Raw genomic sequence first — 14,772 nt, 5'->3', positions numbered from 1 at the left:
TTTTAGTTCCCTTTTAACTTCCTTTAGTAGAGATAAGGTAGAGATAAGAGTTGCACTTAGGTAAGAATAAACTTTAGGGGAAAGAGTAACTGGTTCTATTATTTTATTCTTTTTCTCCAGGTCAGTTTGTATTTAAGATTAGGCTGTGGGTTAATATTTCCTTTATAGTCTCTGTGTTTGTGGCCTGTTCATCCTTTGGCTCTTGTGGAATTCTCTGCTTCTTGGCATTTGGAGCACATCAGGGAGTAGCCATGAACTGGTCATGAACTGGTTAAATTTCTGTGGTTTGGTCACTCTGCAGTGTCTGGGCATTATATTATATAATTAATAGTATTTTATCTTTTTTTACATTCTTAGTTATTTCATACTTTGTGCATTTGTACCCTCCACAAACAGACCCAATACAGCACCATTCACTGATGCTGCTTCTTATTTTAAAAAATGTAAAAATAACTCCAAAACTTGTGAATCAACTGAATCTGTTACCTTGAAACATTGATCAATCCAATGCAATAATTATATTTTGAAGGTTTCTGGTTTTATATTACAAAATAAATCAGTTAATTAATGTGTTTGTAAACTCAAAACTTGCTCCATCACTCAGATTTATGTATTAAGTTTATATTAATGCCATCAGCAGGGTAAGGTTTGTGCAAGTCAAGTTGAATGTGAGCTTTTGACCATTTCCTGCCTGTAAATAGAGCAAATCTGGGGACTGGACTTGTTTTGTGTTGTCTCATGGTTTTAGCAGATGACATTTTGTCCTTTTGAAGATGTGCATCTCAGTACATGCAGTGTGCAAATTTCTAATTCCATTTTGTTTGGTGGCTAAAAAGGCTGGAAATAATCAAGTAAATTCATCTGTGCAAGGTTCCTCAGCCATGAACTCAGTTAACTATTCCTAATTTCAGTGGGATTTTAGCAAAGCTTCATCATTCAGCTGGGTTATTAATCTCCTTAACAATTAATTTAACAACACACAGCATTTTTTTAAGTTGATTAAAAAAATGTGTTGATAGGAACACATTTTATTGTAACATCAAGTAATTACACAGCATTTAGAGACAAGAATTCTCTTTAAGATCCTGTAACATGAGGGAAGGGTAAAAATGCCACTTTTTGTGCTTTTACATTATTTTAGAGTGCAAGGGGAGAGCAGAGTCCTCAGAACATGGGGACAAGGAGGTTTGAAAATCCAACTTTTAGAACTGCCCCTTTCTGGAGGGAACTGTGGACAGGAATCAGGGGAAATGTGTTCCATCTTTTCTCCAATCATCTGAGCATAAATGTGGAAAAACCTGTGGGGATAATTGGTTTTCTTCTCAGAAACCTGCCTGGCTTCAGGGCATCCCACAGTGGGAAGGGTCTGCAGGAATCCTTGAGCAAGGATTCCTGTGGGATGAGGAGGAAAATTCAGAGCTGAGTGTTGGGGTGCTTCTGACTCCTTTTTCACTTCTTGGATGGAAGAAAAAACCAAATCTTTAATTTTTGTGTTTCAAATGGGATGGGAGAATTCATATTGTTTTAAAAGTCAGCAAGTGGAGAAACAAATGCTGCTTGGTTTTAAACTAGATCCTTGAGAATTTTGGCTTTACAACATCCAGCTTTGAGTGCAAGAGCAGTTTTCTTGGAAAGTGCTCTTAAGGGGGAGAAGGTATTGAATGCTTTTCTTTTGTGTAAAAATGGCAGTGCAGATGTGCAGTCTGTTGTTTTCCTGGAAGATGATTCAAGTTTCATGTCCACTTTTAATTGGAGCAGCAGTTTTCTGCCCTCTGTGCTCTAACAAGACCTTGGGGTGTGGAGATTCTCAAGGAGGAAATGCCTGTGGTGCTCCAGCCCCAACTGCAGAGCCCTCAGCCCTCAGAAACAGCTTCTGGATACTCGGGCTTAGCAGAATATTTATGATACCAATGTGGTTCACATCAATTATTTACTCTTAATTTCCATTGTTTGATTTCACTCATCCCCTATCCCTGCCCAGCTGGAAAGGGCTGCTTTGGAATTTCAGTCCCAAAAAGGCTGCATGATCACTTGGTCACCTTTGCTGTATTGAAGTATAGAAATAAGGATATATTTCTGTAATTATATAGAAATATAATTGTAATTTCCAGAATGGTTCAGTACAGTCCATGAGCTGGACAAAGGCAGTGTTGGGGCACTGGGTGTCCCCCAGAACTGGCCCTGCTGTTCCCATTCCCCATTCAGGGAATTAGACTTGAAGGCACTTTTTTATTGATGTGAAATGAAAACTTGGCTCAGCTGAGGTCATGTAATGCAGGTTGGAAAAGCAGATTAAAATCAGTTCAGGTTCAGTGGATATGGATATCAGTGGTTTATACTACCTCAGGACAGACACATGTGGTTTACTGGGCTTCCATACTCAGGGACAGCTCTGTGAATTTTGATCTCAGGATTAGAAGAATTTGCTTCTTATTTAATGTTTTTAATTTTTATTTTTAGCTTTAGTATTAAATATCCAGCTGGTTGAGAAAAACCTGTGAATTACAACATAACTTGCACTCCTTCATGGAAGATTTCCTTTCTAATACAGTGATCTCTCAGTAGCATTTATTTTCCATCAGGATTTTAAAAAGACAAATGTCTTTTTTAAAATTCAAACCCCTTTTTCAGTCTCTCTTAATATTTTCATTCAAATTCAAACCCCCTTTTTCAGTCTCTCTTCATATTTTCATTCATCACCAGGATTTCATCCTAAAGCTTACAAACCAATCATAATCATTATTCTATCAACAAGCTAAACAAATGTAAAGAAATTATTATTGTGATGGTTTTTTATGTGTAAGGTGGATTTATTTTTTTTTATTGTAAGATTGAACTAAGTGCATCCCTGTTTTCAAGCTCCTATCATTAAAGTCAACACAAAACAAAGTTCAGGCCAAGCAAAGCCCAGTTGGATGTAGGTGAAAGCTCATCTGGGGGGCTGTGCAGGCTGGGTTGAATTCCAGGGCTGTTCCCAGGGCAGTTCTGCACCTCCAGGAGCCTCCTCTGGGCTTTGTGTGCCCCCCATCCCTGGGGGGACAGCACCAGCACCCAGAGCCCCCTGCTCTGCTCCCTGCAGGGTGCAAACCCCAATTGTGATGAAATTCACACCAAACAGGAGAAGGGTGGGACAAGGAGCAGCTCACTGATAATTGGTTATTGTAATTAACTTTTCAACACACAGAAACAAACAGCTTGGTGGAGCTGCTGGGACAGAAGCCCTGCTCAGGACTTCCACACTCAGTTCCCAGAGTGGCTGCAAAAATCTGTTTGTTCGTGGGTGCTTTTTTCAGTCATTGCTCAGCTGAGATGATGAAATACCAGGGTGGGGTGGGCTGGGTTCCTGCTTGTCCAAACCTGGCACAGTGAGGGCAGGGCCTGGAGGGGCTCAGATTCCTCCTGGACTGCAAATCCTCTCAGGAGTGGTTCAGTGATGCTTTCAGATTAGCAATTTTAGCCTGAATGCTGAGGTGTGCTGGGGCTTCCTTAATTCATGCAGCTCATCAGGCACACAAGTCATGTAAAAAACCCTGTTCAAGAATGACCTTAGGAGAGGAGCTCCTGAGGTGCAGCAGGAGCAGTTCTTCATAGTTCTGTAGGAATCTTCACCTTCTGCAGCATCACCTTGCCTGGCAGACAAAAAGGTTTGACTTCAAAAGCTGAAGATGTTGGACCCAAAGTAGTGCTCAGTGTTTGAAAGCTGTAGAGCTGCAGTTTCTGTGTAACAAATGCAGATGTTTCTGTATCATAAATGCAGATGTTTCTGTATCATAAATGCAGATGTATTGATGGGTCCTGTCTGTTGTCCAGCCATAGCAAAGGAAAAGCCACTGAGAACATTCCATTCTCTTTAGGTGCATTTATTGTTGTGGAATCTGAGTGCATTCCTGTGGTTTATTAAGTGACTGCACTGTCATTTCTACAACAGATTGTTAATCCATTGCTCTCCCTCTGAGGAAAATTGTACTTTTAAATGATTTTCCAGTTTCATTGTGCTGTGGAGTGCTGATAGCTGTGTGTAGGAGGGGGGACACAGGGCAGAGCTGCTGAGTGACTCCTCCTCCATGCCCTGATTTGAACAGGACACCATCCTGGCAGAGCTGCTCCAGATCAACAAGGAGTACATCGTGGGGTACCACGAGCACGATTCCCTCCTGGACCATAAGGAGGAGGAGGAACTCACTGAAGAAGAGAGGAAGGCAGCCTGGGCAGAATATGAAGCAGAAAAGAAGGTAAAGCTGTTTAATCTGGTTTATGTACATGAAAAGAACCTTTCCAGGTTTAGAGTCCCAATAACCTTTTCAGTTTGTCTTTGGATAATTACATATTGTTATAGACCAAGAAATAAATATGTAAAGCAAATATTGACATAGGAGAAATGGAGATACTGTGTCTTTTTTGCTCCTTCAGTGCTGGTTCTTTCTGTGTGTTTGCTTTGCTACTTTAATTACAAGTTCCTTTCACAGCTGCATTTTTTTTCTAATTAAAACTCAACTGATGTCCTGTGTAATGCCTCTTTTCCCATGTGAGGGTGTCCCTGTCAGGGGCTCTGTGTGACAGTGTTACCTTCCTGAGCTAATGCACACATTGCCATATAAACCAGTGCTTGATAATACAACAGAAATCAGTGAAATTGCAGTAAGGTGGAACCCTGTTCCCATTTTGTTGCCCTGTGCCCTGTTATTGTATCAGATACAGTTGGTGGTGATTTATCCTCACCAGCTGGGTGTGTGAGGTGCACCTAAGCTCTTTGTGTTCCTAAGAAAAAAGCTGTGCCTTTACCCTTGGCAGGGCCATAAGGAAGTTAATGAGATGCCACCAAGGTTGACATTTTCAATCAGATTTGTTGGTGGTAGCCCAAATTACCTTTTGAATTTCAGTGGGCCAGGCACCCTCAAAAGCCTTCCACTGAAAGTACAAAAAGTGGGTGTAAAAATTGCCACTGACCACCTTGAATGAACTGATCAAAAGGTTTGGGGAGGGAAAAGAAATAGGGAGATAAAGAGTAAAATCTGAAGTTGCCCTGTGAGAAATCCAAATTGGCAATGAGCTTTACATTCCTGAATAAATTTTTACTTTGTCAGAATTTCATTACAGGCTGGTCAAACTCTACATTAAGTAGTGAGTTTTCAATGTAAAAAACTATTTTAACCAATTAAAGCTGTACTACTACTACTGTAATATAAGTGGTCATTTATATATCAAATATTGACAGCCTAAACCCAGAGATTATTCAAGACTGGAGCTTGGGTTCCTCTGTGACTGTAATGGGGTTTTGAGCTGAGCTTTGGAAACCTCCATGCTCAGTGATCAGGGCCTGTGGCTGTCCCTAGGGCTCTCTGGCTGTGTGGTTATTGCAGAATTATCAGTGACCAGTGCAGAATTATCAGGATGGTTATTGCAGAATTATCAGTGTGTTTAATGCAGAATTATCAGTGATCAGTGCAGAATTATTAGTGTGGTTAATGCAGAATTATCAGTGTGTTTAATGCAGAATTATCAGTGTGGTTAATGCAGAATTATCAGTGTGGTTATTGCAGAATTATCAGGGTGGTTATTGCAGAATTATCAGTGTGGTTAATGCAGAATTATCAGTGTGGTTATTGCAGAGTTATCAGTGATCAGTGCAGAATTATCAGGGTGGTTATTGCAGAATTATCAGGGTGGTTATTGCAGAATTATCAGGGTGGTTAGTGCAGAATTATCATTCTGCATTATGCAGAATTATAATGCAGAATGCATTATATATATTATATATATATATATATAATATATATAATGCATTAATCATAATAATGCATTATGCAGATAATTGCATAATGCAGAATTATCATTCTGCTGACCAGAGCAGAATTATCAGTGTGTATTGCAGAATTATCAGTGTGTATTGCAGAATTATCAGTGACCAGTGCAGAATTATCAGTGTGGTTAATGCAGAGTTATCAGTGACCAGTGCAGAATTATCAGTGACCAGTGCAGAATTATCAGTGTGGTTAATGCAGAATTATCAGGGTGGTTATTGCAGAGTTATCAGTGACCAGTGCAGAATTATCAGGGTGGTTATTGCAGAATTATCAGTGTGTTTAATGCAGAATTATCAGGGTGGTTATTGCAGAATTATTAGTGTGGTTAATGCAGAATTATCAGGGTGGTTATTGCAGAGTTATCAGGGTGGTTATTGCAGAATTATCAGTGTGTTTAATGCAGAATTATCAGGGTGGTTATTGCAGAGCTATCAGTGACCGGTGCCCTCTGTGTTTTCCAGGGCATGACCATGCGTTTCAACATGCCCACAGGGACCAACCCAATGCCCACAAATTTCAGCTCTCAGACATATATTCCTTACAATTTGGGTGCTCTGTCTGCAATGAGTAACCAACAGCTGGAGGTAAGGAGCACTGCATGCCTGTGTTGCTGCAGGGGTTTTCTCTCACAAATTGTGGATAGTGTCAGTCTGAAATATTTTTATATTTTTGGATGTTTGGAGGTGGGGGGGATTGCATGTAGCCTTACTGAAGTTTAACTTGCATGTATTTAAACCTATACCTGGGCAGATTGTCAGGATTCTGGAGCATCACCTGCATTCTTTGCAGATTTTAGTTACCACTTTTGAAATTGTAACATCTTCAAGTCTGTATGGTAGAAAATTTACCTGGGTTTTTACCATTCTCATGCTGGTCTGAAAACCTGTGGGTACAAAAATAGGTTTTTACAAATGCTGTCTACCAGTTGGAAGGTTTATACATGTTGTTCAACTCCTCTGTGCTAAAATTCAAATAGGTGGCAGCTTAGACTCATTGACTTGTGCAAATTGAGAGCAGAGAGGTAACTGAAGTCTAGGTATGTACAAGAGGAGGATAAAGAAGGCTGGGGAAGAAAAGTGTTTGTTGTTTCTGTGCTTTATAACTGATGTTGTGGTGTTTTCTCAGGACCTCATTAATCAAGGAAGAGAGAAGGTAGTGGAAGCAACCAACAGTGTGGCTGCAGCAAGAATCCAGCCCCTTGAAGACATCATTTCAGCCATAGTGAGTGCAGTGGAGAACCCTGGGCTTAGATCAGGAGTGGGGAACATTAAACATTATCAAACAAAGATATTGCTACTGCAAATGGTCATCCAGCTAATGAATTGCATTATTAATGAGCATCATTTCCAGCTGGGAGTGACCTTTATCCCAGCAGTTACCCTTGGTGGTGTGCAGCTGGCACAGAGCTGTGCAGGAGTGGCACTTTAGATCCATAAATATTTGCCATACTCTGAAAATGCTGTTTTTTCTAGAAATCAGAACAGCCATTACAGGCAGTAGTTATTGTATTTTGTGGACTGCTAATTGCCAGTTAGAAGAACTAATAACTCCAGGTTGTGGTTCTGGTGAAGCAGTTCTGCACTCACTGGAAGCTGGGCTGGTTTAACTCTTGGTGCAACTGTTAACGTGACACAGGGCCTCAGTTACTGTCAGCTTTTGTTCAAACCACCAGTGCCAAGAAGGTGTTTTTGCTTTCCAGTGGAAAGAAAACTTAACCCTGACGGAGAGCCAGGTGCAGGCCCTGGCCCTGAACAGACAGGCGAGCCAGGAGCTGGACGTGAAGCGCCGAGAAGCCATTTACAACGACGTGCTCGGGAAACAGCAGATGGTAAAACATGCTGCATTCATTTACCTACTGGCAGAGTCTGAATGAGGATCTTGTGTGTGTTCATTCCTGAGCTACAAGTGTATGTTTAGGCACATAAATATCCCTACAGAGTGGTCAGCAGTGTGCTGGAGTTCATTGCTTGGCCTCAGTGAGGGAGAGGTTCATGAAAAAGCCACTCGCCAGGTTTTGGAGCTGAAGGGCTTTGCTAGGAGGTCATGAGGTGTAAAGAGAAATCTGATTCCCAGAGCTCAGCCAGCCACTTAGGAAACACATCTTAGAAAGTGTTGGTAATGTTGTTTTAGCTTAGAATTACTTTGCAGAATCTGAAAGTTGCCCAGATGATGTCAGAGGGAAGAGTTTTTCTCTCAGGCAAACAAACTCTGACAGTGCACAGGCGGGACTTTCAAAGGGAAGATGAATGGTACCTGACAAATGATGATGTAACTTATACCTGGGAATAATTTCACAGTAGAGTACATGTTGCCATGGCAACTCACCTAAATGCTGCCTGCAACACAATAGCCAAGTCTTCAGGAGAACTGAGCCCTAAATGCTGTTACTAAATGGTTTCTCCAGTAATGGGCTGCTGAATGCCATCACATTAGGGATGGTGATAACAATGGGGCTTTTTCCCCCAGCCATGCTGTCCCTAACAAATTGATTTCAGCTCTGAACCTGATCCTGGGAGCAGGGGGACGGGTGGTGCACTCAGGCAGCTCTGCTTTCCCTCCACAGTTGATCGGGTGCGTGCAGAGGATCCTGATGAACAGGCGGCTCCAGCACCAGTACAACCAGCAGCAGCAGCAGCAGATGTCCTACCAGCAAGCAGCCATGGGCCACCTCATGATGCCAAAGCCTCCAAATTTAATCATGAATCCTTCCAGCTACCCAGCCATAGATGTGAGAGGAATGTATCAGTCAGTGTCTGGTGGGATGCAGCCACCACCCCTACAACGAGCACCACCCCCAATGAGAGGCAAAAATCCAGGGCCTTCCCAAGGGAAATCAATGTGATTTTGCACTAAAAGCCTAAAGGATTGTTAAAATCAGAGAAAGAACTTTTATTTTTTTAGGAATCAATGGCCTAACAGAACTCAACTGTAAAAAAAAAAATTAAAAAGAAGAGTTTGGTTGCTCCCCTTAAATACCATGTTCCATATTACTGTTTCAGCTTTGTTTAAATAGGTCACAATGTTTTTCCCTGTTGTCAGTGATGTTGCCTAGAATCTTCTTACATATGTTGAGTACAGGAGATAACAAGTTGTTTTCAGTGAAAACAAGTCCTCCCCTTACAGTAGCATCTCCACAGGTTTCCTGTCTAAACTCCTACGCTTGCTTTTCATGGCTGCAAAGCTTTGGGAAGCTTAGGAAGGACTGCAGGTCTGTAAGTTCAGTCTGACATATGTAAATTGAAAACAGCTGAGTTCTTGATTAGAGTTGATTCCTCAAATTATGGAATACTTTTCTGCTTACCCATTTCTTTCTATTAGTGGGAACCTTGTAACAGAAATAGTTTAGTTTCCTTCACAGGTCATCTGTGCTGAATGGAACAGGAGCTGAAAATGCTCCCTGAAACAGAACTGAGTGCAATATTTGTAACTACTACTGCTCTGAGACACAGGGAACTGTGCATCCAGCCTTAAACATGACTGGGCCTTCCCCAGTCTGCTGCCATTTCTTATTTTCAGTTCCATGTGATGGAATAACAGCTGATGGTCTGGGAGTGGAGATGCTTTTCCTTCACAGGCTGATCCACCCCTGCTGTGGAGTCCAGCACAAAGCACATTTCTGAAACCCCTTCCTGCTGGTGCTACTGTCTCCTCCATTGCCGGCAATGGGGGATGGGCCAACACACCCAATTCCTGTCTTTTGGGGTAAAATGGTGGTGGTGGCCAGGGTCAGGTGGCCTGTCAGAGAGCCCCCTGTCAGAGAGCCCCCTTTAGCATGGCACAGCCATTGCCCATTGGAAATCCATACAGAGAAAGTGCTGCAGCAACTTCTGGAGCTGCCAGAAGCGTGAAATGACTTCACTGACAGAGATGGGGTCATGCACTCCTCTCCATCCCTTCAGTTGTGTGAAAACATGGGTTAGGACACAAAGAGCTTGATTTTGCTTTTGTTTCTGTTCTTTCTGGTTTGGGGTTTTTTTAATGTAGGCCAGAGATAAATTTCAGGTTTATTCTATACCATTATCACTCTCTTTGCCCACACTTGTGCTTGTCAGGTTCTTATTAAATACAAATAGGGCTTTCCTTTGCATAGACTTTGGGTGATTCTTACCCCACAAAAACCCCACTGATCATCTGGGGACACAAGTGAGTGGCAGGAACATGGAGGTGGTGGTGTGTGGACAGCACAGGGCTCTGGAGACAGATGGAGGCGGTGGCTCCACATTGTGCTGGACTCTTCTGATGCTGGTGTGAACTAAAATCATTTTGGTTTCTGAGAAGTCTCTTGCAAGAGTCTGAGTTCTTGCCCTGAATGGACAAGTTTTGCAGATGTTCCACGATGTTTTGGTGTGTGACTCACACTTGGTTTGTGACGTGGACAGAGGTTGGTTGGGCTGCTGCAAGCCCAGCTGAGAACTTTCTGTCTTGGACTCTTTGATGACAAGATACCACAAAAGACCCTCAGTGTGTTCTAGTGCTCTGCCAGCTCTGCAGTTAACTCTGATCTGGGGGAGGGAGCAAAGAGAGACATGTTGGCACTAGAAGAGACAAAAGTGAGATGTTGAGACAAACATTTGAAGGCAAATGTACTCTGGGTGACTGTCACCGATATTCCTACGTGTTGTGAATAAGAGAAGTACTTTCTACCAAACCTGGGAATGTTAAGTGGAGTTTTACAGTAACTCAAAGACTTAAATGTGGAAGTTTTAGGCAACATTGAAAGGCACATTTTATTTCATCCTGGACAAACCTATGGATAACAGAAGACTAATGCACAAGAAGGAATACAAGATAAGCATTGAAGTAAAACCTGGACCACCTTGCTTACGTTTCTCACTCGACATTTTAGCTGCATAACAACGTGCTTTGAGTATAACATCAGGCTTTAACCAGTACTTAAAGACAGAACATACATCAGTAAGATAATAAAAGGCTCATTTTTATATTTGTTTTAGATGTTTTAACTAGATAAAAATGGCTTAAGATGACAAATAAAAATGTTGCTTGTAATACAGTTTTGCCTGCTGAATTATCCACATTTTGTAACCTGTTTATTCCTTTGGATGTAAAGCGTTTTTGCTTAGTATTGTGATATTGTATATGTTTTGTCCCAGTTGTATAGTAATGTTTCAGTCCATCAACCAGCTTTGGCTGCTGAAATCATACAGCTGTGAAGACTTGCCTTTGTTTCTATTAGATGGCTTTTCAGTTCTGTATTAAATATCTTAAGTACTATAGAAAAGGTGTCCCCTCTTCCTATAAGGCTGTTTTGTAATATATATAAGGACTGGAAATGTGTTTTTAAAAAAGAAGAAGCATTCAAGTATGACGATATACTATGTGTTTTCACCATTCAAAGTGCTGTTTTAGTAGTTGAAACTTAAACTATTTAATATCTCATTTAATAAAGTGACCAAAATACATCAACGTGCCCTGTGCTACATTCACAGTCCAGTGTTAACTCCACAGGGATTCAGCCTGGGAATGTGTCTTTGGAGAACTGTGCTGTGAGTTGAAGCTCCTGACTGTTTTTACAATGACTTTAGTGGATATAGACATTGATTTCATTTAGGGAAAATAGCTGTGGTCCAGACTTTCCAATTACTATATTAATAGCAGCTTCTGCCAGTCTGTCTGTTAAAAATGAAATGAGTTGTCCAGCAGTGAGATGGTTAAAAGTGAGGTGAAGTTCTGCTTAGTCAAATCAGAATAAGGTACTGCTGTATTTTAGCCTGGTAGTTGTACTTCTCCCTTCCTTAGTTATTAAATCCCCCTTTCCTATGCAGAGGAAAGTGCAATAATTGTGTTTAAAGGTGCCCTCTGCTCCTTCCCTGGCACTGCTGAGGCTGCCCAGGGGCATGGCCAGTCTTGGTGAAGCTGAGGGAGGGGAATGGTGTCTGAGGTGAAAATACTGGAGTTGTGCTCCAAGGGGCCCTGTGGGCAGCTTGTTTTTAAATATCCCTGGGACTTTGAACTTGGCTGAACACTGATGGGAGGCAGTGGGCAGCTCAGGCTGGATGTGGCTGTCTGTGTTAGGCTGGGAAGTGTCCTGGGACGAGTCCCATGTCCAGAATGTTGGGCTGAGGCGTCCCAACACTGACCAGCCCTGTTGCTGTGTCAGCTGTGCCCAGCCTGAGCAGCTTTTGCCTTTATCTTAGAAGCAGAACCACTTTCCACACAGTAAATGAAACTAAATTCATCTGTTCAAGCAAAAAATAGTTTTGAAGTTGGATAGATTTTCTATGTTTATGGAAAGCCAAATGTCCTAAATGTTCCCAGCTGGAGGAGTCTGGAAAAAAGCTGGTGTTGCAGCACCAGCACCAGTAACCACGTGGTGTCTGAACTTCCAGACCTGCTCAGGTGTCAAATAACCCCCTGTGCACCCTCTGTGCTGTGGAACCCACCCTGGGGATGTTGGCTGGGACAGAGCACCAGAATCATTCCAAATGTGGCTCTGGGAAAGCTGTGCTGCTGTGGAGGGTCTGGACAAGCTCCTGCCTGCTGTGTGTGGCTGGGATGAGTGGGATGAGTTCATCCTGTGTGTGACCCTTTCATGCAGCCACAGCTCCTGTTCCTGCTTTCCCCAGGGGTGGCTTGGGGGTCACTGGAGGAGAGTTGGAAGGGGCTGTGGCCCCAGTGGGGAAACTGCCCTGGAGAAGGGCAGGGGCTCAGGGGAGGTGGGCACAGGGGGAGGTGGGGTCACCCTTGGGTCTGTGCTCAGCCACTTCCAAGGTCTGATCTCAAACACCACCCTGGCCTTGTGTGCACAAAACCTGCTTGAGAATGAGCGAGACAGGAACTGGTACCTGAGGCACCCCTCAAAGCCCGATCCAGGCACTCCAGCTGCTTCGGGAATTCGGTGCTGCTCATTTCCCTGGGTTCTCCCCATGCCCACAAGAAGCAGCAGTGGAGGACACGAGCCCTGGCCGTGTCTGGTGTGGTGACCTGCCCTGCCTGGTGGCATCTTGGTGCCAGACACTTCCTAGCACAGTGAGGGAAGAGCCTGAGAATCCCTGGAATTCACTTCCCAGGGCTCCTGCTCACCCCCAGTGCAGGTGTGAGGTGACAGCCTTGGTGTTCTCCATGATGAGAATTCAGCAGCTCGGGGCAGTTTTGGAAGAAGCAATGACCAGCACTGATCCAAGGGGTGCAGAGGTCTTTGTCTCCACATCAACACAAACTTCAGCCCTTGTCCTTCAGGAATGCTCCATCCCTGGGTGTCCTTCCAGAACCATCTCAGCCAAGTCTGGCAGCAGCAGCACATCTCTGGATGTCCAGCCAGGTGGGACAGCACCATGGCACCTTCATTGCCTTCCAGCAGTTTCTGGATCTTCTGTATTTTTTCTGAGTTTCTGGATTCCCTCTGCAGTTTTGGGCTCTCCATCACTCTCCACAGGAGGTGAGTCTTTGGGGCCTTCTCTCCTTTTCCCCTTTGGAGAAAGGAGCCCCAAGCCATGCATTCCACCCACAGGCAGCAGGGTCTCCATGGGGATGGATGTCCTGAGGGCACATGGATGTTGGCACTTGTATGTCAGCCTCCATCCAATCCATCCCTGTGCCCTGGCTCATGAGCCAAAGGCAGGGAGAAAGGCAATTACTGCTGTGCTTGGCTCCACATTGGCCTCTCCCAGGCAGCTCCCCCCTGTTTCTGCACCCTCCATAGTGAGACTGCAGCGTTTCCCACCTCTTTGCTGGATCCTCCTCCCTCCTGCTCTGCACAGCTGTCCCAGATAAAGTTTCACAGAGCAGGCCCACCCCTCCTGGGTGGAAGGAGAAGGGTTGAAGAGATGCCTTTGTCCTTGCTGTGCTGTTTCCAGACCCACAGCCCTCCCTGCACCAGCCTTTGCCTCTCCTTTGAGAGAAGTTTTCCAGTTGGCTGTTGTGACTTTGAATTCCATGGAATCTACATGAGCTGAGACCCCAAACACTGTTTCCTTTTGCTGACTTGGAAGATTCTGTTAGCTTCAAGCAACCCAAATGTGTTTTCCTCTCAAACTTTCCTAGCAAGGTCCATCTGCCAGCCCTGTAACACCTCCAGGCCAAAGGAGCAGTTGGCATCTTCAGGTGAGGTAACAGCTGGACCAGGGTGACAGGATGGGCTGGAGAGATGAGGGTGTCCACACAAACCCACTGTGCATCACAGCCCCCTCCTGTGCCACTCAAAATGCACCCCACGTCTGTGGTGGTTCCCTCTGCTGCTGTTCAGCTCCCAGCTCACTCAGGTCACTCTCATCTTCAGCTGCTTTGCTGAACCAGAACCAAACAATGCAAATTCCTGTGAAAGAACCATTTGGGTGGGATTTAGCAGTGCTGAATTCCCCATTTAATGAAGGCCCCACACAGAACAGGACAGGACACCAGCCTTTACCAAGGGTTTCTAGTAAATTCTTTGTGGATTTTGCTTTTTGCAAGTATGAGTTTTTTGAACCCAGATCCTGAGAAGGTGTTTTACAGCATCCCTGGTACCTGTGTGTCCCTTTGTGGCAGGAGGCTCTGCTGCAGCAGCTCTTTGAGTTGGGTATCAGAAGAACAAGTCCAGCATTGCCCCCATGGGCCAAATCATCTCCCTTTGGAGTTGGTAAAAAATGTACTTGGCATTGCTGAGATCAGGTTTTGACCTTCGTTTTGAAAAGGAGCAGGATCTTAACCACCAGATTTATCTTCAAGCACAACAAAAAGCCCTGGCTGGAGGGAGCAGGATCATTCCAGGGGGCAAGCAAGGCTCCAGGGCTGAGGGATTTCCCTTGATGCAGGGGAAGGTCAAAAGTGCACCTGAGGACGCGTCTCGTGAGCGCTGGAGCTCCCGACACGGCAGCCGGGGATGAGATGTTTCGGCAGTGACTCAGAGGAAGAAGCTAAATAAACTCTTTTTATTTCAAACACGGGATTAAATTCCTTCATGTCTGGATCATTGAAGGTAAAGCTCCTGTAATCTCCTCATTGCCAACCCCAGCCTGTTGTCTGATGGCTG

General features: G+C 43.9%; 1 protein-coding gene across 2 annotated transcripts in view; it reads left to right on the top strand.

Moving 5' to 3' along the window:
• The window catches only part of ATRX (ATRX chromatin remodeler), a 70,399-nt gene extending 59,175 nt beyond the window's left edge, over positions 1–11,224 (top strand). For both annotated transcript variants that reach the window (XM_066559688.1, XM_066559687.1), the window contains exons 31-35: positions 4,083–4,232; positions 6,266–6,388; positions 6,930–7,025; positions 7,504–7,632; positions 8,368–11,224. In XM_066559688.1, coding sequence (XP_066415785.1) covers positions 4,083–4,232; positions 6,266–6,388; positions 6,930–7,025; positions 7,504–7,632; positions 8,368–8,646 — 777 coding nt within the window. In that variant the 3' untranslated portion in view covers positions 8,647–11,224. The remainder of the gene's footprint in view (positions 1–4,082; positions 4,233–6,265; positions 6,389–6,929; positions 7,026–7,503; positions 7,633–8,367) is intronic.
• The last annotated feature ends 3,548 nt before the right edge of the window (positions 11,225–14,772 follow it).

This window comes from Molothrus aeneus, chromosome 14, assembly GCF_037042795.1.
Source record: "Molothrus aeneus isolate 106 chromosome 14, BPBGC_Maene_1.0, whole genome shotgun sequence".
Taxonomy (NCBI): Eukaryota; Metazoa; Chordata; class Aves; order Passeriformes; family Icteridae; genus Molothrus; species Molothrus aeneus.
This window is presented reverse-complemented; position numbering and strand designations above follow the sequence as displayed.